The 26,615-nt window shown below is 43.6% G+C and overlaps 1 protein-coding gene across 1 annotated transcript in view; it reads left to right on the forward strand.

The window, feature by feature from the left end:
- The first annotated feature begins 2,114 nt into the window (after positions 1–2,114).
- The window catches only part of NBEAL1 (neurobeachin like 1), a 2,263,075-nt gene continuing 2,238,574 nt past the window's right edge, over positions 2,115–26,615 (forward strand). The window contains exons 1-3 of the mRNA XM_044075407.1: positions 2,115–2,236; positions 8,478–8,745; positions 9,902–9,974. Coding sequence (XP_043931342.1) covers positions 2,115–2,236; positions 8,478–8,745; positions 9,902–9,974 — 463 coding nt within the window. The remainder of the gene's footprint in view (positions 2,237–8,477; positions 8,746–9,901; positions 9,975–26,615) is intronic.

The following is a 26,615-nucleotide window of genomic DNA, read 5'->3' on the forward strand; positions in this document are numbered from 1 at the left end:
GACCGTAAGAGGGTAAACCACACTTCCTGAGGCTAAAAGAGGGCAATGAGGATCAAGGTCGCCTTGAGGCGTCTAGCTTTCTGAAGCACTCTTGGAATGAGAGGAGTAGGAGGGTAGGCATAAATCGGACCTGGAGGTCAGTCGTGAACAACAGCGTCCCTTGGGGATTTCTCTACACAGTGAATATGGGTGAAATACCTTCTGCATTTGTGATTGTGAGGGGAAGCAGACAGATTGTAGCTCAGCTGACCCCAGTAAAGGAAAATCTCTTTCGCCACTGAAGGATTTGGGGACCACTCGTGATTACACAGGATGGCCCTCCCAAGTCTGTCCACCAACATGCCTGACTCTCTAGGAATGTGCGTTAAAAGGAGAAAGTTCCCCGAGGACATCACCCATTCCCACACCCTCATGGCCTCTCATCAAAACAGATAAGAGCACGTGCCCCCTTGCTTGTTGATGGACAACATGGCAGTTGTATGGTACGTGTGAAGTGCAGTGGTCCCTAGAGGGAGACTGTCTTGAAAGGCTTGAATATGGGAAGGACTGCTCTCATTTTCAGTACATTTATGTGCAGTTTGGTCTATGTGGAGGACCACATACCTTGGGCAGTCTTACCCTGGTAATCCCCAACAGGGAACCATCCGAGGTCATGGTGGAACTGGGGGGAGGAAGACAATAGTCTGCCTGCTAGTAAGTCAGGAGACTGAATCCACCAAAGAGGAGGATGCCCGCATACTGAAGTGAGATGGATTGAGGATGCCATCGGATGAGACAGAGAAGACCACTGGACCGCTAGAGTCCACAGCAGAACCCTCATGTAGAATCTGGCTAATGGCACCAGGTATGGACCCTAAGGCCCTGAGAATAAGGCAGACCTGAGGATGAGTCAGAGCTAGAGGGCATTGGACATGAGTTCGGATTAGATGCATACAGCGGAGAGGGAACACTGCAATCTCTGACAGTGTCCGTCTGAATCCTGATGAACTCCAAATTTTGGGATTGAATCTAATTCAATTTGGGAAGGTTCACTGTGATCCTTAACTGGTCGAACAGTCTAAGCACATACTGAGTGGCTGTGGCAAGCCGATGCTTGGTGGAAGCTGTGAAGAGACCATCATCGAGGTAAGGAAACACCTGAAATCCCTGCAGTCTCGGGTGAGCTGTGACTACTGCCATGCACTTTGTGAACACCTGGGGGCTGTGGCGAGACTAAAGGGCAGGGTCCTGAACTGGAAATGTGTGGCACTTATGCGAAAGTGGAGATGTCTCCTGAAGCACCTATAGTATATATCCAGGAGATCACTGAGCACATCCAATCGTCCTTGTGCAGAAGGAGCATGATGGACTGGACAGTGACCATCCAGAGCTTGAATTTTTTGACAGATTCAGCACACTGAGGTCCAAAATAAGACGCAAGTCCCCTGTCTTTGGCACCAAAAAGAAACGAGAGTAAGTTCTGAATTCTCGTTGTCTTGAGAGGACATTTTGGATGGCTCTCTTCTGAAGAAGTTTAAGTACTTCTTGTTGACCTAACTCCCTCTGTTGGGGTGGCGCACTGGGGATGAATTTCCTGATTGGAGAGGGTGACTGAGAAAAGGGAATAAAATACTCCCTGGAAATGTTTATTACCCAGTGATCTCTTGCAATATTTGCCTAGGCTAAAGGGTGGCAGTGATAAATGCCCCATGACTGCCTCCAGGGAAGGACAGCTGGGCAGCATCTCAGGAGCAATGATGGGGGGGGGGGGCTTCTTGGAGAAAGGTTCCCTGGAGCCCTGATTTTTGTGGACCCCCTCTGCCTCTGGGGCGGCATCTGCCATTGAACCCTCTCCCCAGCCTCTAGATGAGGGCTTGTTTTGAGCATCTTGAAAGGAAGACTGAGACTTGCGAAATCACATTTCCTGGTCCCTCATTGCATTTTGGAGAAGGAGCGCTGAGGGGAAGAAAAGTTGAGTCCCATAGCTAACAAGGTCTTGCCTTCCTGCTGACTGTAGGTGAGTGTTTCTTTGACCAAAGGACCAAGAAGGGTAGATCCATCGAAGGGGGTGATGGACACCTTTAAAGGAATCTACAAATCCACAAAGGTGCAGTCAGGCATGGCACCAAATAGCGATGCCTGTACCGGCTGCTCAAGAGGTGCCTTCAGCAGCATTGGAAATCAGCCTCATCGAGGAATTAGCCAGGGAGACACTTTACTTGGCTCCCCGGCAGGCAGCAACTCAGAAAGGAACATGGTAAGCTCCTTGACCAAGTTCCTCTGGAGTCTGGTGAAATGTGTCAAGTAGTTAAGCGCCCACAGACCAACCGAAGGTAGCTAAGGTGAAGATCCGCTTTCGTGTCTGTTGTTCACACAGGACTCTCTGTTAGGGGGATGACCAGACATCCTCTGCTCCGCCAGTTCTTTCTTGGTGGCGGCGGCTACCTCAGTAAAGTCAACTGGCACGCCCTTAGACCAAAACTGTTTGTCGGGGGGGGGGGGCTGAGAAATTTGTCAGCACACTTCGGTACTGGCTCCACAGTGTCCGGCTCCTTCCATGCCCTGCTGGTGATAATGTCAGAGTTAGTCAGTGTGTGGGGGGGATGGTCCCATCTCGAAAGCCTTCAGGAATACAGACTCCTCTTGCACAATCTTTTCTGAGTCACCTCCTCTTGAGGGGGCTTGGGGGAGGGTATGGAAGAGGGGAACCCCAAGGGGTGGGTGACTCCTGCCTGAAGGATAGCTTGAGAGGCCTGACCTGGAACAGGATGGGAAGAGTCTGCTCTAGGGGACTGGGATAGTCCCTGGAAAGCCGGGGAGGAAATGTGAAATGTGTGTGTGTGTGTGTGTGTGTGTGTGTGTGTGTGTGTGTGTGTGTGTGTGTGTGTGTGTGTTTGTGTGTCGGATTTTCCTGGTTAGGGGTCGCCACAGCAGAACTCCGGTCTGCTAATGATTGGCAGTAGATTTTTACGTACTGGCTTGCCAGGCCTAATGCACAACCTTCAACGAATGGTGGAGGAAAATGTCCTTTCTACCACCTAGAAGGCCAAAGGGCTGGATGTTGCCCATCTGCACTCCCGGCAGGCAAGCCTGTCTGAGTAGAGGGGATCGGAGTATGCCAGCTCATCCCGGCCTCAGGACAGTACTGGCCCCGACCTGTCGAGGGCCAAGGAGAAGGGACCAGTCTGAAAATACAGGTCCAGAACCCTCACACAGACTGTGGGGTGACAGGCCGGCTCAGGACTCAATCTGCCTAGGGGGAGGCCGAGCAGAGGTAGTCAGAGACTCAGACGGGGTAGAGATAGAATGGCCTCTAGGTCCCCCGTCTCCTCCTTGATGCATCCCAGGGCCTTGAGGTCTGAAACCACCTGGGTCAGATGAGGAGAGGACTGCGAAGGGGTAGGAGAAGGACCCTGTCTGGATGGCCAGGGGATGCAAGAAGCCCCAACTTGGTCTGAGCCTTGAGAAAGGAGCTCCTTATCTTGTCTACATCAGAGGGGGCTAAGCTCCTGGAGGACCTAGAAGAGGAGTTGGACCTAGCTGGGGATGGGTGTTTAGACCCCAGGACCTCCTATGCCTGTCCAGAGAACAGCTCTCATGCCTGGGGGCTGCAGCAGACTACCCCAAGCCAGAACCCGAAGGAGAGGCCGCTATAGTAATCATGGGATCTGACACTGATCACAGATCTGTCCACCTTGGATCTGAGGACACATGAAGAGCTGAATGTTTGGGTCCCACATGACTCTGATCTAAGGAAGTCCTGATCCGTGCCTGTTCCGGATCTGATCAAATCTGAAGGCCTCAACCCAGAAACCTTGGATCTGGGGCTAGATTGCCACTACCTCCGATCCGAAAAGACTTTAGATCAGGCTTTTGCAGATCCTAGGTCCCATGACCCCCCCCCCCACCCCACCCAGATCAAAGGAGCCGAGGTATGCTTAGATATGCTCAGAGTTAGTACACAACGACAAAAAATTTACCGAACCCACAGATATTGCCAACATTCTGGCAGACGGGTTCAGTGCAAATTTCTCCCCTCCCTCACCTCCAAAAGAAGAAATACTTATCCCAGCTGAATGTAACCTCCCTGTCATTTCTGATGTCCAGGTGAGAACCCCCCTCAGCAAAGCAAAAAACACAGCATCAATGGGACCTGATGGTATCCCCAGCTGCGTGATACGTGAACTCCAAAAGGAGCTAAACCCGGATATAAAAATGATATTTAACCTTAGCCTTACTACAGGATATGTACCTGAACACTGGCGTACAGCAACAGTGGTCCCACTCCACAAGGGAGGCTCCACTACAGACCCTGGGAACTACCGCCCCATAAGCTTAACCAGCCTGGTCTGCAAAGCTATGGAAAGAATTATTATGGAACTCCTAAACAACGACATTGGGGACCTGCAGACACTCGATCCCACCCAGTTCGGCTTTGTAAAGGGCAGATCCTGCCTTTTGAACTTGGTTGACTTTTTCGAAACAGTCACTAGAGCCATTGATGAGGGCAAGGCAGTCCATACAGCCTACCTGGACTTGGCTAAAGCCTTCGACACAATACCCCACTCAGGAATCATACACAAGCTAAACAGCTTAAATGTAAATCCATATGTCACAAGATGGGTTGCAAACTGGCTAAAGAACAGAACCCATAAAGTCAAAATTGCGGGAGCCATGTCAGACTCAAAGCCAGTCACAAGTGGTGTCCCACAGGGCTCTGTCTTGGGACCCCTCTTGTTCGGCATTTACTTCTCAGATGTGAAAGCAAACATGGGAGGGTTGTGGCTGACAAAGTTCGCAGATGACTGCAAACTAGACGCCATAGTCGATACACCAGCTGACACATATATCCTACAGAAAGGCCTCACCGAAATGGACAACTGGTGCCGGAATCATGGCCTTAAACTGAATGCCAAGAAATGTATAGTCATCCCCTTTGGGAAAAACAAAGTACCCACAAATTGTCACATAGACAGTAACCCACTGAGTATGGAAAAAGTAATCTGAGACCTGGGTACCCAAGTTGATAGTGACCTCTCATTTGACACCCACGTTGCCAAAGTGGTTAGAAAGACTTTCTACCTTGCCCACCTTATCATGAAGGGGTTCACATCCAGATCAAAGGAGGTAATCGTACCCCTATACTCCTCCCTTATCAGGCCCATGAATGAGTACAATGCCCCATTTGGTATGTACCTCACCCGGCACTTACAACAGCTGGAGAGACCCCAGAAGTACCTCACCAAGAGGATCAAGGGTCTCCAACATATGTCATATGCTACCAGGCTAAAGAAACTCCAGCTCTATTCAGTAGCATACCGCCTGCTCAGAGGTGATCTGTGCCTGACATATGTCCAACCAGGAATTGATGGACATGCTCCACCTCAAAAAATCCAAATCCATTAGAACCACGAGAGCCAAAGATTTAAACCTCAGTACAAATATGAATAGAACATGCTGGAGGGACAGATTCATAACTCAGAGGCTTCCCATACTCTGGAACAGAATCCCAGTTCATGTTAGGCAGAGCCCCTCACTGACTCTCTTCAAGAGAAATCTTGACGAGTGGATGGGAGATCGTAGGTTTACTCCGGGGGTCACCCCTGTGTCGCTACTTGACAGAGGCACAGTAAACTAATTTTAATAAGTAAGGGGTCCTTCAATGTGTCACTACTAGACAAAGGCACAGTATTCTAAATTTATTCTGTACACCCTAGTACCACTACATGGGGTGGCGAAAGCCACATCTCTAGGGCTAGGCTTACAAATGCCCCAGGGCAGATAGCCTAGTACTATACTATGAAACTATGAAACTATGAGGCTGGAGTCTGATCTGAAGAGCTGGGATCTGACAGCTTGGCCTTTTTTGAGGAAGACAATCTGGGAAGAGAGGTAGCCTTCCTCTTGTGGTAGGAGGGTCCAGGCTTGGTCGGGGACTGGGCCCATGGACCCCCTTAGACCATACCCTTTAACAAAAGTTTGTTTTGGCACTCGACCAAGGCCTTGAGGTTAAATCCGGCATAAATGTCGCATTCAACCTCCAGGTGGTCGGGGCCCAGACAAAGACACTCTTAATACGATTCGGACATGGTCATCTTCGGACTGCACAAGGAGCACCTTTTTGAACCCAACAGGCTTGTCTGACATAAGACAGCAGGTAACTACCAAAGCCTAAGGGATGCACCAAAGTCATTAATCAGGTGGAATGCTGTGGTCAAAAAGCCTGGAAAGGACCAACAGTAACAGTCAGCAACACTAAAAAAGAGAGCTATAACACTAACGGTACAGAGGTTAAACAAAAAGGGGTGTCAAAAACACAACACCAACAACAGTCAAACACTGAAATGGGAGAGGAGGGGACTATATACTGCCTACAAAATAACTATATAGTAAGCTACCAAACACTATATATAACAAAAAAAAAAATTAAGCCAAAAGGAAGTGAATTTTAAGGTACTTATTCCCACTTGAGATTCTAGACAGAGAATCACATCTGATGCTGAGCACAGCAAACTATATCTGAGGGGTTAGAGGGCAGCAAGGGGATCATGGCATTGGGAGGAGCTTGAGCCTAGAAGCTGTCTGTAAAGCAGCTTGCTCAGATCCGATATCTGATCCATGACCCAAGAGTGAGGAATAGTGACATGGATGACATCAGATCAGTGTGATAGAAGTAAGGCACATTCATTGTTTTGTAAAAATGCATTTTTGTTTTTTTTTTTTTCCTTTTATGACTGAAGATTAATTCTGTAGTTGATTTTCAGTTGATAAAATACCTTATGCAAACTTCTGCCTATGTGGGGCTCAAGTGACAAGATAGGATCCAAGTATAGGCTTCAGCATTTAAGATGTTCAAGAAATGCCCTGCTACCCTAGAGCTGCATGTTTTTCAAAGCTCAGAGCTCCTCCCCTGCCTGTCTCTGGTTGTGATAGTTAAATCACCTGTTAGTACAGGGACTGCCTTTCAGACCCATATACGGCACCTATCTGATTTTTAGTGCCACAGTAAGAGAAGGATTTCTGAGAAGACTGCTCCTTTCTCTGCATATTTCAGGTGCTGATCTTGATAAGAAACCCTTTGGGGTTCTTATTTCCTCTTCCTGCTTTTTCTGTCGGTGTTTGAATATTGCGTTCTGCTGCTTTGACTTTTTTTTTTTCCTTTTTTTTTCCTGATTGGAAATTTTGTAAATAATTCTGTCTTTGATTAGCACAGTAAGGGCCATTAATTTAAAGCTTCATTTGGGAGTTTTGACAAGAAAACTTGCTGATACTGTAGTTTTTTTTTCTATAGGGTTATAATTATAATGTAATTCAAGTGATTGAGCAGCATTACAGCATTGTAAACGATTTTTATTTAACATCACAATTTTGGCACCATTTTATATGTTAACATTTCTGACAGAATTTTTAATCTGTTTATGATTTATTTGTTTGTAATACTGTTTTAGGCTATATCCATTCATTTGGAATGAAACTAGCTTTTTTTTTTGTTTTACAAAATCCAGGGACTTTTGTGCATGTATTTTGTGCTTGGAACAGTGTTACTAAAATGCTGTCATTTCTCAGTGCAGTATTCAGGAATGGTCTTTAGATTGCTATTTAGAGAGAGAATAGTGGGTTTGTCCATTTTTTTTCGACTGGGCTGATTCTGTAGCCAGCATTTGAAATTGAGCTGGCTAGTTTTCTTATCCCCTGACTTGATGGACTGTGATTTGGTGACTCCAACCATCCACCCTTGTGCACCTATAATCAGAAATATGTCTCCACCTATGGCTTGTGATTTTGCAGTAGCCTTAAGCAGGCTATCAAACCAATAAATTTTGTTTTGCCTCCAGGTCCTTTGGGTGTGGTGGTATTACCACAACTGGGCATCTCATGAAAGTAAGACATGTTCTGTCAGGCTGTACCATTGCCTGGTTCAGGTACGAGAGAGTCCAGGAGAGGTCAGGAGTGTTGAATCTGTTGCTAGTGTTTACATCCCCTCCCAGATTCCCCCACTTGCGTTTGTAATTCAAAAGAGACAGAAGACCTTCCATGTCTCAGGGCAAAAGTCTCTGACTGGGTTTTCATAGGAGTTGTTGGCAATGGCAAAATTCATTGTTCAGGCAGGGTTATGAGTAATGCTGGTGCTCACACCCCTGTTCAACCACACAGGGATTCTGATTTGGAAAGATTCGGTCTGATAATGTCCTTCCATATTACTGTTGCAGTATCCTTTAAATAAGGGATCTCCTGCCAAATATAGCCCAATGTCCAGCTAGTATACCAAAGCCTTTAGAATTTATAGATGTTGTACATCACATGTATGCTCCCCACGCAAAGCGTAGGGCGTAAAGGTGATGTGCGGACATGCATACCTTTAGAACTTCTTTGCCACCAGTCTAAATGCCATCATTGAACGTTGGTCTGAATGCTCTTCTGTGCTGTTTATTGGGCTATTTTTTCAGGTAAGTGCTCAGTTGGGGTTTCTTTATATCTTCTTTACTTTTGTTCTTGAGTTTGCATGTCATCCAGAAAGAGAAAATGTTGGTGTGGGAGGTAGATTCCTCTCTCTGGGCTAGTGAAAGCCCAGAGGATTGTGCTGTTGCTTTGGATTCCTCTTCTGCATCTATTTCAGAGGCCGGCATGGATCTGACTTCTCATACGTCCTTTGAGGCTTTACAGACATCTGCTCCAGATACTGAGGGGGAACCTCAGCTGCTTATATTTGACGGACTGAGAGTGATTCTGCATATTCTAGCTTGGGAGGAGATTCCTACTACATTGGTAGTGTCGGCAGGCGGTCTGACCCTCCTGGCGATTTTTTTTTTTTTCTTCTTCTTCTTGCAGATGACCCTAAAAAAATAAATAAAAAGTGTATTTCCCCTGCTGCCAAATATCTCCAACATGAATGGCAAGATCGTACTTGTGTGTGTGTGTGTGTGTGTGTGTGTGTGTGTGTGTGTGTGTGTGGGGGGGCGTTTAATGCTTTAACGACTTTAAAGCCATCTCGAGGAGACTCTGGGCCTGCTCCTACTTAGTCATCTTTTCCACGAGTCCTCTGAACATCTGAATTCTGGGGAAGAATCCTTGGGATACTCTCTTCAAATTCCTTCTCCTTTGGACTATGGGTCGCAGGAAGAGGATTCTATTACTTCATATTCTCCTTTAGAAGAACTCTCTCTTTTGTGGACACTATTTCTTGTTGGACTATTTCAGGTGGGACTGTTCTTGGGTTTCAGATGCTCAGAAGCATTATGAACTCCTCCAGATGGAGTCTCTCAAACAGTCTGTTTTTCCAGTTTTGGCTGCCCTCTTGGATACCTTTTCAGCAGCTTCTGTTGCTCCTGATTTAGTCTCCAGTCCCCAAGAACTATAACAGAATTTTCAAGGTGCCTAATTGTAAATTTCTGTACAAATGTCCCTCTACTGATCCCTCTGTAATGTCTGTCGCTTCTGACGAGCCTTCTAGTAAACTTTCTTCAGACAAAAGACAGAGGATCCCATGGAACATCTAGGGAAAAATGTTTCTACTGCTGCCACTCTGGCGTTTAGGGTGGTCAGTTACCAGACTTGTATGGCTAGGTATGTTTTAGCCCTTCCTTATTAAGCTTCTCAGGTAATTTCTGACCTCCTTGATCTGAAGGGAAGGTTTCATTCCTTTCTTTGTTGGGTTCTACCTCTCAAGTGACTTGACACTCTTAAGTGTAGTTATGATGCAGCTGATGTTGCTTCTAGGGCTGCTGCATTTGGTTCTCTTCTGAGGTGTTGCTCTTGGCTTCATCTTCAGCCTTTTACTTTGTCATTAAAGCTAAATTGTTGGATGCTCTTCTTTATAAAAAAAAAACTTTTGGTTTTGTTGCTGAATGGAGTCCTTCCAGGACAAGGGCAAAGCCTTGCAGGAATTGAAACATAATTTTTGTTTTTCCTGTCTCTGTTTCAGAGGAGTAATCCCTCAAAGTCTGCTTTTGTTCACAAACAGTCTTGCTCTCCATACAAAGGTTATAAGGATTCAGGTGTGTTGCTCTACTCAGACTCTTACTTCTCAGAAGCCTCTTTTTCAGGACAAACTAGGATCCATCTGACAATTTGCTTTTTTTCTATCCATCTGCCAGGTTCCCTCGTCTCCATCTTTCCCTGTCCTTTCCCAATTGGTTAAGGGTCACATTAGTCTCTTAGGTTTTGTCCATCATTCACCAGCAGTATTTTTTGTGGTGTGGAAATCCCTTCCTCCCTTTCTGGACATCCCACAACCTCCTCCAGGACAACTTCCTTTCTTTCCAGAAGTGCTTCAGGCTCTTCTGGCCCAGGAGAGTCATTCAAATTCTGCTCCCTACAAAGGAAGGGGAAGGGTTTTAATTATAGGATGTTCCTGGTTCCCAGGAAGGAAGGCACCTGGTGACTCATTCAGGACTTTTCTCAACCCCTCTTATAATGTTCTCCTCCTTTCAGATGTTGCCCCTTCAAATCTTATTCTGCCTCCTTTCTGATGCTTTCATGGTATCTCTGGACCTCAAGGATGCCTACCTCAACATGTCCTCATCCATCCCTTTTCCATGAAGCTTTTGTGTCTTCCTTGCATTTCCTATGGCCTCTCTACTTGCTCCAAGGGTATTCACCAAATGCCTCACTGCTGTCTTTGCCGGATTGGGTTGGGAGGGTGGCCTAATGATTAAGGTGTTTGCCTTAGAAACACAAGGTGCAGGGTTTGAGTCTCACAAGGGATAATTGGCTAGGCTTGAAATGGCTCGCAAGGGCAGTTAGCCTAGTACTACCCTATGAACCTATGAGAGCAGTTTGGATCGTTCCTTGTGTAGATCTGCTCCTTCAGGCTCATTCCCCAAGGTTCTGCGTCAGGACCTCCAATTTACTGTTTGCCTCTGTTTACAAAGCCTGGGGTTCACAATAAACTTTCAAAAATCAGTTCTGGTTCCTTCTCAGTGTCCTGTTTTTCTCTTTTGCAGGATCTAGACCATTCCCTTGCTGGTATCCCTGCCTGTACTCAAGGCTGTCTCTCTGATTACATTTTTCCAATCCCTTCTTCCTCTGGCTTCATTCAGAACCAGAGATTTTGTCAGCGTTATAGGGTTTATGGCATCCACTGTTCCTATGCTGCCTCTAGTCAGGCTCCATATGAGAACTCCAGTGGTACTTCAAGTCGGTGTAGCTTCAACACTGTTATCCACTGTATTTCCTAGTTTCCTTCCTTCCCTGTCTCATACCCGAGCTTCAGTGTTGGATTCATCAGCCTTCTCTAAACCCAGGGCTTCCTTTCTAACTTCCACTCCCATCTCAAGAACTCTTTTTTTTGGAGGCCTCAGACAGGGGGTGGGGAGCTTCCTTCGGTTCTCACAAGTTCCAGGCTTTCTGGCCTCCCTATCAGAGGTCAAATTGCATCAGCATCAAGGAGATGAGAGCTCTCTTTTAGCTCTTCAGGCATTTCATTCCCTCTTTCTACCAGGGCCCCCTCAAGGTTTTCATAGAAAATGCCACTGATGTAGAATGTAAACACGCAAAGGGAGACACGGTCGTACCTTCTTTTCAGGTCTGGGACCTAGCTGTCCAGTATCAAGGGACTCTTCAGGCTATCTACGTTCTTTCAGATCAAAACATAGTGGCAGACTCATTGAGCAGGTCCAGCACATAGGCTCACGAATGGATGCTTCAGTGATGTGTTTCTGGACATTGTCCATCAGTGGGGTATTCCTCAGGTAGATCTTTTTGCCTCCTCTCTGAACAGGCAACTTTCTCTGTTTTGTTCCAGAATCCCAAGTACTATGGCTTGGAAGATGGACACTATATCTTTCCCTTGAAAGGGCTGTTTATCTGTGCCTTTCCTTTCCTTCCCCTGATTATGAGGATCCTGCAGAAGATAAAGTAAGACTTTGCAATGTATTTCACTTAGCCAGGGGCAGTCGCCACAACTTACCTCATTGGGTGGAACTTCTCACACAAGAAAAAGGGGTCTCTTATCCATCCTCACTTTTTACTGTTCAACTGATGCTGTGGGTGATAGGGTTTTGATCCTTTTTAAGCATCTCTTTTCTGAGGATGTGCTTCGGTTTCTGCAGGAGGCCAGGAAACCCTCTACCAGGAAATCATATTCATCCAAATGGAAAAAATGTTCTGCTTGGCATCTTACCTTTAACCAGGATCCTTTTGAGTGGGAATACATCTAGCTGTCATTTGTCTGAATCGCTCCATGCTGGGTTAGCATATTTTTCATTTAAAGCTCACCTTTCAGCTATTTCTGCTAGTCTTCCCTTGACCCGCCTCTAGGTTTGAGATCAGTTTCTTTTAAGGCATTCTTCATATCAGACCCCCCCCCCCCCAGAAGGCCTATTCTGCCTTGCTGGGAACTCAATTTTGTTTCTGAAAAATTGACACTGGCTCCTTTTGAGCCTGCAGCTTCAGTTTCCATCAGCATTGTGCTTGAAGCTAAGAGAGTATCTGCACTTCAGGTTATTATGCCTGTTCCTTTTTTAGTTTTTCACAAGGACAAGGTGTCTCTTTATACTCCTACTTATTTTTTGCTCAAGGTGGTCAATGAGTTGCCTCTTAGTCTATTAATTTACCCTCTTTCCTTCTCTGCAGTCCACTAGTGAGAAGGTTCTTCGCACCTTGGATTCGTATAGGCAGCTTAGATATTTGCAAATAGCCTTAGTCTTATCCAAATAATATAAGCAACTTTTTATTTCTTTCATCCCAGATTTTTGGGTTTGGCAGTTTCTAAACAAACCTTATCTTCCTGGATTTCTAAGGCCATTTCTTTTTGTTATTCCATTTATGGTAAATGCCTTTCTGGTTCTGTAAAGGCTCATTCTGACAGAGCTGTTGCTTCTTCTGGTGCCTTTTTCAAAAAACAGTACATCGGTTCCATCGTTCAGGTTGGTACTGGGACATCTATCCATACCTTCACTAAGCATTACAAGTTTATTTCCAGAGCAAGAGCTGGCTTTGCCAGGGCTATCCAGCATGGGTTTCTAAAGGGCTCTTCAGTACCTTCTTCCACTCAGGTTTCCCCTCGAGCTTTTGTACTCCCTTATGTAAGGAATACTGCAACAATGATATGGAAGGACATCGTACAGTTGTGTAAAAACTTACCTTAACAGTAGATGTCCTCTTCATTGTTTGCAGTATTCACTCCCTCCCTTCTCCCCTTTCTGCTCTGCTGTATTTTTCTTGCCTTTCTAGTCAGGGATTCTTCCCTTTCCTCCTCCTGGATGCACATGATGTTCTTTGTGTTTCACTGTTGCAGTCATCACACTCTGGTTATCTGCCTACAGGTAGCCCTTAGTCGGCTCGAACACCAGAGACTTAGTGTTTCTGCGTCAGATGCTGTCACTCCAGGACTGACATCAGGTCATCAGGGGTATAAAAACAGGCAGCCGATGCCTTTACATCAGTCTTTCTTGTCGAGGAGCCCGAAGCAGAAGCAGTTCGCATGAGTGCCGGTCGGCCGCTACCTGAGTTTTCATTTACGAATTGAATCATCCTGAAGTCGTCTAAAGCTAAGTACCCCATTGGGGATCCTTTTTTCTTGCTCTAACAGATGTCAGAAAAAGTTAACAATTGTCTTGCTTGTGGAAAGCAAATACTACACTGAGATTTCCATTTCTACTGCGTCACCTGTTTAGGGCCAGACCATGATGTACCTCGCTGTTGGTTTTGTGCCTTGTTCAACGCCCAAACTATTCGTCATCGGGCCCTTATTGTTGCTAAATTCTTTCGTTCTCTATCTCCGTATTCCAAAATGGCTTCAGTAAGCCATCTGACTACCGATTTATTCTGAAAAAAATGTTAGGATAAAGACAGAGACAGACCGCACAGGTCCAAAGCTGTCGACGACCCTTCCGTTAAGCTAGTTTGCCGGTACTCAGTGAGGCGCTTTTGCATCCCCTGATGCTCGCTTCACTGGTTTCACAGGGCTTTACCGAGACCCGTTCTGAGTCCGGTATGCCATTAGACTCTTCGACTATGGAGCCACAGGGCAGGGATTCCAGAGCTTTGGACAGATTGGGTAAGAAAGTATACCTCTGCAACTCTCGCCATTAGGGCTTTGAATTGTCAGTTTCACATGCTGAAGTACCAACAGCATATTCTGGAACTTATTAAGCAAAAAATAGCAACCTTTACAGACTGTGCAGAAAATAAAGAATTGCAAAAGTTTATGCATTCTGCAAGCCAAGTTGGCAAGCACACACTGCAGTGTGACTTTGATGCCCTAGAAGCATCTTGCAGGGCAGCAGTCACTGGTTCTGTACTGAGAAGGCATAGGTTCATAGATTCATACTAGGCTATCTGCCCTAGGGCATTTATAAGCCTAGCCAGAGTGTGTTTGGCTTTCGCCACCCATTTTAAATTAATTTTGCTATGCCCTTTTTCGAGGTTAGTATACTGTGCCTTTGTCTAACAGGGACACAGAAGTGATACCCGTGGTAAACCTATGATCTCCCATCCACTCATCAAGATTCCTCTTGAAGAGAGTCAATGAGGGACTCTGCCTAACCTGGACTGGGATTTTATTCCAGAGTGAAGGGAGCCTCTGGGTTATGAATCTCTCCCTCCAGCATGTCCTATTTATTTCAGTGCTGAGGTTCAAGTCTCTCGAGCGCATAGCTCGATGGGATTTGGATTTTCTGAGGTGCAGCATGTCCGTTAATTCCGGGTTGGACATGGCTTTGTACGTCAGGCACAGATCGCCTCTGAGCAGGCGGTATGCCACTGAGTAGAGCTGGAGTTTCTTTAACCGGGCAGCGTATGGCATCTGTTTGAGCCCTTTGATCCTCTTGGTGAGGTACTTTTGGAGTCTTTCCAGTTGCTGCAGGTGTCTGGTAAGGTACATCCCAAAAGGGGCATTGTACTCAATTATGGGCCTGATGAGGGATGAGTAAAGAGGCACGATGACCTCCCCTGATCTAGATGTGAATCCCTTCATGATTAGGTGGGCTATATAAAATGTTTTTCTAACCACTTTGGCCACGTGGTTGTCAAATGAGAGATTGCTATCAACTTGGGTCCCCAGGTCCCTAATTACTTCTTCTGTACTTAATGGATTACCACCTATGTGGTAATTTGTGGGCACTTTGTTTTTGCCAAAGGGGATGACTATACACTTTTTGACATTTAGCTTGAGGCCATGGCTCTGGCACCAGTTGTCTGTTTCTATGAGGCTCTTTTGGAGGATGCTTGTGTCGGCTGGAGAGTCGATTATGGCACCTAGTTTGCAGTCATCTGCGAACTTGGTCAGCCACAGTCCTTCTGTTTTGGCCTGTACCTCCGAGAAATATATACCGAACAAGAGATATCCCAGGACTGAGCCTTGTGGGATGCCACTTGTAACTGATTTGGAGTCTGACAGGGCTCCAGCGATTCTAACCATGTGGGTTCTGTCCTTGAGTCAGTTTGCAACCCATCTAGTGATATAGGGGTTTATATTTAAGCTGGTGAGCTTATCTATAATGCCCGAGTGGGTTATTGTATCGAAGGCTTTTGCGAGGTTCCAGGTAGGCTGTGTGGACCACCTTCCCCTCGTCAATGGCCTTGGTGACAGTTTCAAAGAAATCAACCAGGTTTAAGAGGCAGGATCTGCCCTTAACAAAGCCAAACTGGGTAGGATCCAGTGTCTGTAGGTCTCCAATATCTTTGAGGTCCATGATGATCCTTTCCATAGCTTTGCAGACCAAGCTAGTCAGACTTATGGGGCGATAAGTTTCCAGGATCCGTTGAGGCACCACCTTTGTGGAGAGGGACCACTGTTGCTGTACGCCACTCTTTGGGTACATATCCTATAGTAAGGCTGAGATTGAACAGTAGTTTTATGTTTGGGTTTAGCTCTTCTTGGAGTTCATGTAGGACGCAGCCCGGGACAACGTCTGGTCCCATTGATGCTGTTTTTTGCTTTGGAGAGGGCAGCTCTTACCTGAGCATCTGAGATGTCAGGGGGGCAGCACTCTGCTGGGATAGATATTTACCCTTTTGGTGGAGACAAGTTTGTGATGAACCTGTCAGCTAGGATGTTGGCAATGTCTGTGGGTTCGGTGTATTTTTTTGTCATTTTGGACTAATTCTGAGCATATCTGGGAATTCCCACCCAGGTTCCTAACATAACTAAAGAAAGCCTTGTGATTATCCTTAGTGTCCTGTGCAATTTTTCTCTCGAAGCTGGCCTTAGACGATTTTATGAGTGCCCATAGTTTTTTGCTAATACTGATCAGAGATGCCTTCCCTTTTTGGGATTTTGCTCTATCATGTAGTAGCTTCCTCCTTCTATTGTATAGTTTGTTTATGGCCGGGGTCCACCAGACAGGACGTCTGCCTTTGGAGGATTGGGTCTTGGTTTTATTTGGGATTGCATGATCCATGCATTCCTGAAGGTGTTCATAGAATGCATTTATAAAGGATTCTGCTGTCTGGGCTGTATTTTCCACAGGCCCGGGGGCTTTGAAGGATTCCACCTCTGTTTTGAGGAGAGTGAAATTTACTTTAGAGAAGTTTTTCACTGTGGTTTTCAGGGCAGGGGGTGGGGTCGGGATGTGAATATCCAGTGAGATTACTTTATGGTCTGATCTTACCAGTGAGGGATACATTTCTGGTCTGGAGCATAGTTCCCATGTTGGTGATGATCAGGTCCAGTATGTTTTCCCCTCTTGTGGGAGTGGTAACAAGTTGTTCCATAGCATTTGAGTTTATAAATTCTAGGAACCTTTGGGCTACGGTGTTGGAGCTAAAGTAATGCTCCCAGTCTGTTTGGGTAGTTGAAGCCGCCCAATATAATGGTGTTTGGAGAGACCTTCATATTTTCCAGTGTTCTCAGGAAGGCCGAGTGGGGTTCCTGGGTTTGGGAGGGTGGTCTGTAGCAGGCTATAAACTGGAAGGCAGTTTTACCCACTGTTAGTTGCACATGGATAGTCTCTGATGCTTCGTGCTGTGCCACCAACCTGGAGGTGTGGGTATCTTTGATGAATATTGTTACTCCCCCTCCTTTTGTGGTTCGGTCCATGTTTCGGGGCTGAAAAGCATGGTGTGAGGTATAACCTGATAGTGCTGGGGTGCTGTCGGGAGCCTTGAACCAGGTTTCTGTTACTGCACAGATATCGATGTTCTCCATGCTAAGGAGAGTTTCGAATGCATGCATCTTGAGGTTTAGACTTCTGGCATTGAGTAGCATTACTCTTAGTTTCTTATCCCTTGTGATACCTATGGAGGTGGGTTTGTCTTTTGAGCCTTGACTAAAAAAAGCACTATGGGGGCACCAAGAGCCTTTGCCAATATCTGAAAGCCCAGGGGTGACAGGTGCAAGCCGTCCCTAGCGAAGCATCGTGGCTTGTCGAGCATGTCATCCCAGGCTGACAGACATTGGATCCCCTTTGAATGACACCAATACTTAAGCCAATTGTTGAAATTGATCATCTTGTCTTCATATTGTGGCATCATTCTTGGTGAGGGTAAGATGCTACTCAAGGTCAGGGTCATACCGGCCTGGGCTACATGCTCAGAGAGCTCCTCTGTCTGTTCATGTAGTCCAGGGAGGTATGTCTCAGGTCATTCACACCAGCATGGACAATGACCGAGTCATATTTGTACTTGCCTTGGAGTGACCTGAGTGCTTGTGTTATGTGTCGGATCCTAGCGCCTGACAGGCAGCTCACCGTGACCTTCTCCTTGTTCAGCCTGGTGAGCGGGATTTCAGTGTGCCTGACGATAGTTGCCTATTACAAGTTCCCAACTTAGAAGGATGTAAGCTACCTGTCCTGCCACCACAGTGCAGGCCACAAACCTTCCTAATGTAAAACATCTGGTCTGAAGCCCAAGTGCTTAATCCAAAGGACTTAGAATGATAGCTACACTTTAATCAAGTTACTACCAAGCAGTAATAAATACAATTGAATACTTTAAAGAATGCCTGGATTAGTGCTCAAGTTATACAAACAAAGCTGGATTCAGCAGGCCTGGATCTAGTCTATGCTACAGCAAACAAGGTGTACCAATTTCAGTAAGAAGCAGTTCAAATATGCAGGCACTATAAGCCTTTAACCAGAAATTCCCAGCTCAGAAGGGCAGAGTCCAGCCTCTCCTCCCACAAGAGTGCAGACCACAAACCCTTTTAATGTAAAATAACTGGTCTGAAGCCCAAGTGCTTAAACCAGAACTAATACACTTTTAGAATAACAGACACTGAGCCCTCAATCAGCAGTTCCCAACTTAGAAGGATGTAAGCTACCTGTCCTGCCACCACAGTGCAGGCCACAAACCTTCCTAATGTAAAGCAACTGGTCTGAAGCCCAAGTGCTAAAACTAAAAGGCTTAGAATGAGTTACACCAAGCAGTAATAAATACAATTGAGTACGTTTAAGATGACGCAAAAGCAAAATAAAGTAGGAAGAAACACAAATACAGTAAAAGCAGATAATTTTTTTTTTTTTTTTTTTGAGTGAGCAAATGAGATGAGCCCAGGAGTTACAGGACAGAAAAGTGCAAATGCAGGCTTTCAAATCAGAAAGTTGAGAGAGATGGAAGACCGCCCAAACGGCCAATAACTATAAATTCTGGGCCAGAACCACTCCCTGTGTGGTAGACAGGTTACCTAGTGCTTACCACTCCCACTGATAAGCTAGAAGGCTTCCCTCCAACACAGAAAGGCTTGGGGGCTCAGAAGCTTACAAATAGTCCTGGATACAGCAAATCTGTATCTGGAACACTAATTACAGGAAAGGTAGGAAACAGGCTTGCAATTTTTTTTTTCCAGAAAAGTAGCAAAAAGAGTAGTAAAAACAATTCACATGCAGTGCAAGCTGGCACACTTGAGTATGCAGCAATATTAGTCCACACACAGTTTGAAAAAATGTAATTAAATTAAAAAGGACTAAAAACAAGTGCAGAAAGGGTTTATTAGGTAGAATGCGGTAAAGAGATGGGATTGGGGGAGTGTCCTAGATCAAATCTACAGTGGGGCGGGCACTGCAAAAGCCACCAAATTTAAACTACAACCAAGATCAGAGTGCAAATTATAAAACCAAAAAATATATATACTGATCTCTGTATATTTGCAGAACACTAAGACAACAGATATCTAAGCAACAATTTAGCTCTGTAATACAAAAAAATATACTCTGCTCTCAGCTCTATATATTTGTAGATAGTCTTGTAAGGCTGTCTCTCAACACACAGGTTCCACTTTAAATGCAGACTGCTGCTATTAACAGTTCATGCTTGGCTTAAGGAGCAGACCTTGCAATGCCATGTCAAATCAAAGTTATTTTTGAGTAAAAAGTCTGTATCAAAGATATTGTGTCCAGTGTTTCTAAAGAGTCTGAACATGTTTAAAGAGTGCATTGGAGGGGCCTGATTCTGTTTCTTGAAATGCAGCAACCCCTCTGGTGACAATGGGGTATGCTTGTTTGTACAGTCAAAACTTTTCTGCGGCGTTAAAAATTGTGAATGCTCCACTATATTCTGATTGTGTGCTTGGTACAACAGCTAATCAGATTCTTAACAGTAGGATGACAGAGGTAAACTGATGCAAGGGTGTCTAAAATGTTCCATATTTCCAAGTTTCTCTCAAATGAGCAGGATAATTTTTGGTGACACAAACAAGTCCCAGCTGAACAAAAGCCAAGGCAACAAAATGAAATGGCAAAATGAGAGTGCCATCAAACCTAATGAGGGGTTCATTTTCTAAAAAGGATAACCCACTCTTCCAACCTATAGCAATGCAGAGGTGTGGCACCAGTCTTTCCCAAGTTTCCCTCCGGGGCCTTGTTTCAGAAGTTAGCTTTCTATAAGGTGACCTGAGTGTCAGTTGGCAGTAAATCACTCAGTATTGCTGGCAGGGGTACAGGTGGCAGTGGAAGAACATCTGCCTCAGTTCAGAGAGGCACCCCCTCGCCTGCCAGTTGATATTTTGTTTTTCCTTCCTTTACTCTAACAGATGCTGGACTCTTGGGGGGTGGGGTCATACAACAGTCCCTCCTCTAGAAACGGTGAAAGGTTTCTACTCCAGAATTTTCTTGGTTCTCAAAGAGCTGTTGTGGAGACTGGTATTGGACTTGTCCTTTCTGAATGCCTTTATCAAGGTACCCACATTCACCCACTATGGCAAGGCAAATCCAGGTAAGAGAGACACTCATTCCACCAGGTCCTTTTCCTCTTCAGTTGCTTATTGGAAAGGACTGGACTTGATGTAGTCTAGAGGCAGCAACTTGGTCATCTGTCCATAACTTTACTAGGCACTACAAGCTGATAGCCTTTCCAGGCTTTGCTAAGGCCATTCGCAGGGCTTCTGGAACTTTATCCTTCCTACTCCCAGGCTGGGCAAGCTTTGGGAGTCTACCCATATAACAGTAAGGCAGTGTGTTTATTAAACATAGTACAGTTGTGCAAGTCCTATTTACCCGTAACAGTAGATGTTTGGAAAACGCACTGCCTTACTGGAAGTGCCCACCCACCATCCCCCCTTTTTTAATGTATATACGTTAATGTTGGAGGTACTGTTGAGTTATGCCCAGCAGCCGTTTTTGTTTTTTGTCTGTGTGGTTTTTGGTTTGGAACAGCAGGTCTTTGCAAGATTGAACTTCCATCTTTTTCTTTTGGACTGTAGAAAACAGTGTTCTGTCTGTGGGTCTGAATTGCAGTCCCTGTACACTCAGGTGATTGGTCCATCACATCCACACACAGGCAGGGAAGGAGCTCTGAGCTTTGGTAGGCTGACTGAGATTAGGGTAGCAGGGCAGTACTACCTGTATGCCAGTAAGGCATTGTGCTTTACGAGCATCTACTGTTAGAGTTAAGCAGGACTTGTACAACTGTATTGTACCCACTTGTGGTTCCTATAGTTGACAACTTGTGAGGCATAGCGAAAGACAAAGGCCCATAAGAGCCTTTTCAAATATACGGTGAAGTAAACTAGTCTTAGACCAGCTAAGTTTTAAAAAGTTTTAATAAAATGAGCGTTTTCATCCCTTATAATGATCGGGACTTCATCAGAACGGTCTAAGACTTGTTTCCTTCACCTTAAATTTGAAAAGGCTCTTACAGGCAGGTGCTTCAGTGTTTATTTTTTTTTAAATTACTCAGGAAGCTTTAACAGCCACTGAAACAGGGCTTTCTAACTTGCAACTCGCGCTTAACCCAAAAGATTAAACTACCCCCCCCCCCCCAATCCCTCTGTCATGAAAAAACAAAATTTTAAAGTTCTCTCTCCTGGTAATACAACCACTGAAGTTCCTTCTTATAACAAACTATTAAGAGTGGTGGTGGATGATAATCTTGCATTCGACCTGCACATACAAAATTGCACAAGAGAAACTCCTGAAAAACTAAAGATGCTTTACAGAGCCAAAAATGTTAACACCCATGCAACTAAAACTACCCTTACCACTATGTCTCTCCCCCAGTCTTTGTGGTGTTCCAGCCTTAACTAACCTCCAGGATTCAAAAAAATTAAAACCTGAAAAATGCTACAGCAAGTCTGCTAAATTTGTAGCAAATACCCCCTTTAGAACCCACTACTGTATAGCTCTGCAAAGCCTTAACTGGTTAGCGATGTCACATCAACTAACACTTGCACAACTTTTTACCAGCTATAATGTGCCTGTCCAGCACTAAAAAAAAAAAATTCTACTCCGCTATGATCCCCGTCTGCCATTGCTATCCAGTGACCAAAAACTCCTGTCTGTCTACAAACCTAACAAATCTGGTCGGCATTATCTGTAATCGTACAAAGTTGCTGAGGCCTGGAACTCCTTACCTGTATCAATCAGCCCTCTGCCCTCCTTCCCATCTTTCAAAACCACTCTGAAAGACATCCTAGTTACAATCTGTTCTTGCTCAAAACCGGGATAAACTATATCCATAAATGTGAACAAGTACCTTTTCTTTCGTTATACCTCCTTACTCTCCCTTCATCACTTACTACTTTAGTGCTATCTAATTCTCTCTCCTGACTTTCTGTAAATATGATATACGCCTGTTTTTCCTTTGCTTCATATTGCAATTCCTATTTGTATTAGACTAACTTACCTTTAATTTCTCTACAAACTGTCTACAATTTCTCTAAATATTAAATGATTGCCCTGTAACTTGTATCAGTTCTTAACCAGTATTTTATATTGTCTAATTTGTTAGTTATTTAAATAGATGTTTTTGTTTTATTTTTGAAGATTATAAAATTATTCTTAATTTTTTTTGCAATTTGGAGCTTTTCTCCCTGTAGGCCATGTCTGTAGTGTCCAGATATTAATGCTAATGGTCTTAATAGGGCAAATTTTGTGTCCTATTTTGTTGGAAAGAGATGTTCTGATTGGATACAGATTTTTGATTTGTGTGAATCTGGCCTGCTCTGGTTAGGTTTAGACTAGGTTGAAACAGTTTAATGAGATAGTGTGTTGAATATTTAGGAAGTAAATTGTTGGTATACTGTATACCTTCAGAGAGAAGGTTTAAAATGTCTGAGGAAGACTTGGTATGTTGTGTGCTTTTTTGTGGGAATGTGAATTTAGACTAGTATAGTGGAACTGGCGCTTGTTAATAAATGTAAAGGGGAAAGCCTAGACTCTGCTAGTAAGATTATATTTTACTTGGTATGTTTGTAATAAGTGAAGGTAATTGTATACTTCTATGATGTACCACATTAGAACATAACAAGCAGGCTAGTATTCCAAACTGAATTTGAATGTTGGTGTATCCATGTCTAATTAATTTATTATTTTAATTGTGGTGTTTTTGATTGAATATAACAGAGGCAAGGGTATAGGTTGGGGGGCATCACTCAAACGACCAGGATGATTGCATAAGGGTTAACACCCTAGATGGAGGGACATAATCACCAAAGCAAAAAGAAAGGTAGTTAGTGCAGCAAGGAATGCAGTGTAATTGCTTCCATAATCTGTAATTATCTTTTTTTGAAATCTGCCAAAGGCCCTAGAGCCATGAATTTGAGACCCCTGGTGTAGGTGGTAATAAGAGTGACAATGTAGAGGCAGTGGAGATTGACATGGGAAGGTTCTCTGGGTTTTTTAATAAAAGTCATGCAACAGCTTGACACTGGTAAGTTTTTTGATTTAGCTGCGCAAGGTGTATATATGAAACAAAATCCCAAACTGTGTAACAAATTCCCTATCGGGCCAGACAAGTAGAATTGCCACCAAGAATAAGATGTCATTATTCAAATGTTAGGCAATAGTATTCTGTCTTGCAGCTGGTATTGCATTTGTCTTTAATTTTTAACTAAAGTTTAAGTGAATACAAGTCCTCATCCTTTGACTTGTCAAATCAAATTGAAAGTAATCCAGCTACCACTCTGGTAGGATTCATCACTGGGGTGGGGCTTTTTTCCATACCCTACACTGCACATAGATCAGGGAAATAGCATAAACAAAACTTTTGCACACTGTAGTTAGATGTAAAACGTATTTGAGAAGTCAGTTTGCAATGTAGACATCACACTGTTGGCATTGCTAAACAGAGCCGAGTACCACAGATTCCATTGTAAATGATCTTGAGGGAAAAGGGATTCTCCCTGGTTTAGGAGTTGTGCCTGTGTAGAAAAGTTTGAGTAATGTAAGCTAATGAAAAAGGCTAGAAATCCAGAGAGCTACAATATTAGCACTGGGCATCCAGATTTGGTAGGATTTATTGATAGTGAGACTGATCATACATATAACTGAGAAATTTATAGGGATAGTTTGCCAAGACATGCAACAAGCTTTTGATGTATGGAAATTCATTTATAATGCTTTATCTGGCTGTGACTTTCTGACCAAACAGAAGCTGCATAAAGATACAGTTCACAATCAAAAAATGTGTAACGTTTCTTTTTCTTACATAACCTGCTTAAAAAGTGTTTGAGATGAGGATGCCAAGAAATTACTTGCTTGCACTTGTTTTACTTGGTCATTCCTCTCAACCTTTTATCGTATGAAATCTGGACAAAGATGGCCAGAAATAATGGGGGGGGGGGGACTGATTTTAAATATTGTTCTATAAACTTAGAAAGGTGCTAGAATAACAGGTTTTGAATTAAGTATTTTTCAAAAGATAAGTCCGAAACTCAAATTTCTGTTTTTATTTAGTTAGTTTAGCCTTCAATGATTTGCCATAAAACCATGAAAATTATGAGGAAAGGAGTAAAAATATGAGGCAAAATCTGGACAGTTGAGAGGTATGCTCCTATTACACTGTCCCAAGTGTTCTTCCAAATATTAATGACATGAAATGGGGCATATGCTTCACCTACAAGTTTAGCGAAGTTAAAAGTCCAATATTTCCAGGTTTTCTTATTCTGTCATGTTTCACAAATCTAATACTTTGTAATCCCATATTTATTTGTCATTTTCCGAGTTGCTGGTTTTATTCCTGTTTATCTCCCAAATACATAATCTTCTGTTGAAACATTGGAAAAGGTTTCACTGGCACAGTCTCTCTGTGGTCTTTATTACCAGAACAAGATGCAGAATCTCCTGTTCCAATCTCACTTTGTTGGATGAACTTTTGTATTTCCTGCTTAACATGTTCTGCATCAAAAATGATTTTGTCCCTCCAGGAAAGAATATTCTGATGATAGCTGGTTACAGCAGTTTGAATCTCGAGCCTGCTTCTCGACATTCCCTGATTAGTGGAATAAATTTATTCTTCTGTCTTGGTATACAGTGAGTAATCATTTTCCACAAACCCTCTGTCTCCCACTTTTAGTACTTTGTCCTTCTGCCACAGTTTTGCTAGAATCAACTCCTGGTAGGATTGCATCTTTACTATTAAAGTTGTAAGGTTGCTTTCTCATGGCCAGGTTTGGAGCATACACATGATGTGCCCTTTCAATTAACAACTGCTATGGAATACCAACTAGTCCAGTTGCTTGTTTGTGCTTTCATAACATTAATAATGTCTATTCCTTCCAGTTTCTCTGATACAGCAGAGAAAAGTAACTTATGTGCTTTGTCCTCTAATTCTGTTATTTTTTGAAACATCTCTTCTTGAGCAGTCTCATTCAGCCAGCCTTTTCTTAATTTCAACCTCTTATTTTTGCAGTTTTACCACCTTATCTGAATATTTGTTTAAAGCTTCCATTTTTTCCAGCCTTTTGTTATTTCAGTTCATATACTCCATCTGTATTTTTTTATTTTCATCAGCTCTGAGAACATTTTACTTATTTTTCCTCTAGGTTACTGGAGGTCATGTCTTGCGCCAAAGTTGGAGCTTGCACTGCTTTTTGCTGAACAGCTGTAGAATTCTTCCCAGTCATTGTTTTTTTTCTTCACCTTTTGTGATTTGATTTTTCACGTTCTCTGAATTTTTTTTTTTTTTGCTGGCATTCAGGCAGTGCACTTACTAACTTGTTACTTTTCTGAGTTTCTGTTTTCACACTGGGAGAGCTGAAATTAAGCTGTAACTCTGTGTACAGCCATCTTGGAAGTCTACCTGCGTGCTCTTGTTGGCCAGAATTCCTAACCAAAGAAGCTGAGGTGTGTGTTGCTGCCTGTTTGATAGTGTTACTGGCTTTACTGACTTTCAAATCCAGTACAATACTGTTCTGCTGTCCTTTTTTTTCCTTTGTAACTAGCTTTACATATAGAAGATAAAACTCCATTCTTTACGAAGAACTGATTTGCATCTATGATCATAAGCCAAGAGTCAGCTCGAGCTGCAGTTGTAGGAGAGTTAAGTGTTTTACTGGCTTTGAAATCCAGTAAAGCACATGGTACTGTCAGATAGCAGCAAATACCTCTGCTTCTTTGCTTAAAGGTAATGTGCAATTAAAATAAAACTGAAAATCATCCTCCACTGGAAAAGTCATAGTATAATCAGTAGTGTAGTTATTTTTAAATTGCCCAAAAATTTGCAGCATACAAAAAAAAAGGCATTCTATTCCACTACAGTACTTGCAAGCCCCTTTGTCAATCTGATTACTTGCAGCATGATGATGATGTAAGTTCAGGAGTTCTGGTGTCTGTACTTTAGTTCTGCTTGACCTGAACCATTAAAAGTAAAATGAACAAAAAAAGATATATTTAAGGAATACGAGTCTATTACTTAAATATTAATGTCTGGTTACCTGAATTGTGACTTATTTTATTGTGTTTTTTTTGAGGGGGGGGGGGTGCTTGGCATCCTCCTGCATGACTCCATTGCCAAAGTAGAAGTTCCAAGTTTAAATGGGTATAATCAACTATTTGGTATTTTTTTTTTTATTTATTAATTTGTTACTGTACAAGTAAATCGGTAGAAAGGAAAGGCAAATTTTTCTGCCACCAACTTAATGTCACTTAGTAATGCCCATCACAGGTGCATACTAATCAAGAGTGACAGGACTGGCTGTGAAGCTGCGATTTTTGTAACAGTCCTATTGTCGCATAAAATTATTTATTTTCTGTGAAAATAGGAGTAGAACTGCCCCTAGCCACCAGTGAACTACTAGAAAATGCCAAGATGCTGCATTCTGTTTCACCAAGTTTTGCATGATCTTTAAGAATTTCTGACAAATCCAAAATAATGGGGGAGGGGTCAAATTCTGGCAATTTTTTAGTCTTGCTCTTATTTACTTAGTCATTAAATGAACAGATTTTGCATCAGTATTCATTTTCTGAACAATAAAAAGTATAAAACTAATGCCTAGGGTTATTCATCTACTGTAATCCCTTTTTTAATATGCATGTGCACAC

This window comes from Protopterus annectens, chromosome 6.part1 (assembly GCF_019279795.1).
Source record: "Protopterus annectens isolate FY-2018-M chromosome 6.part1, PAN1.0, whole genome shotgun sequence".
Taxonomy (NCBI): Eukaryota; Metazoa; Chordata; order Ceratodontiformes; family Protopteridae; genus Protopterus; species Protopterus annectens.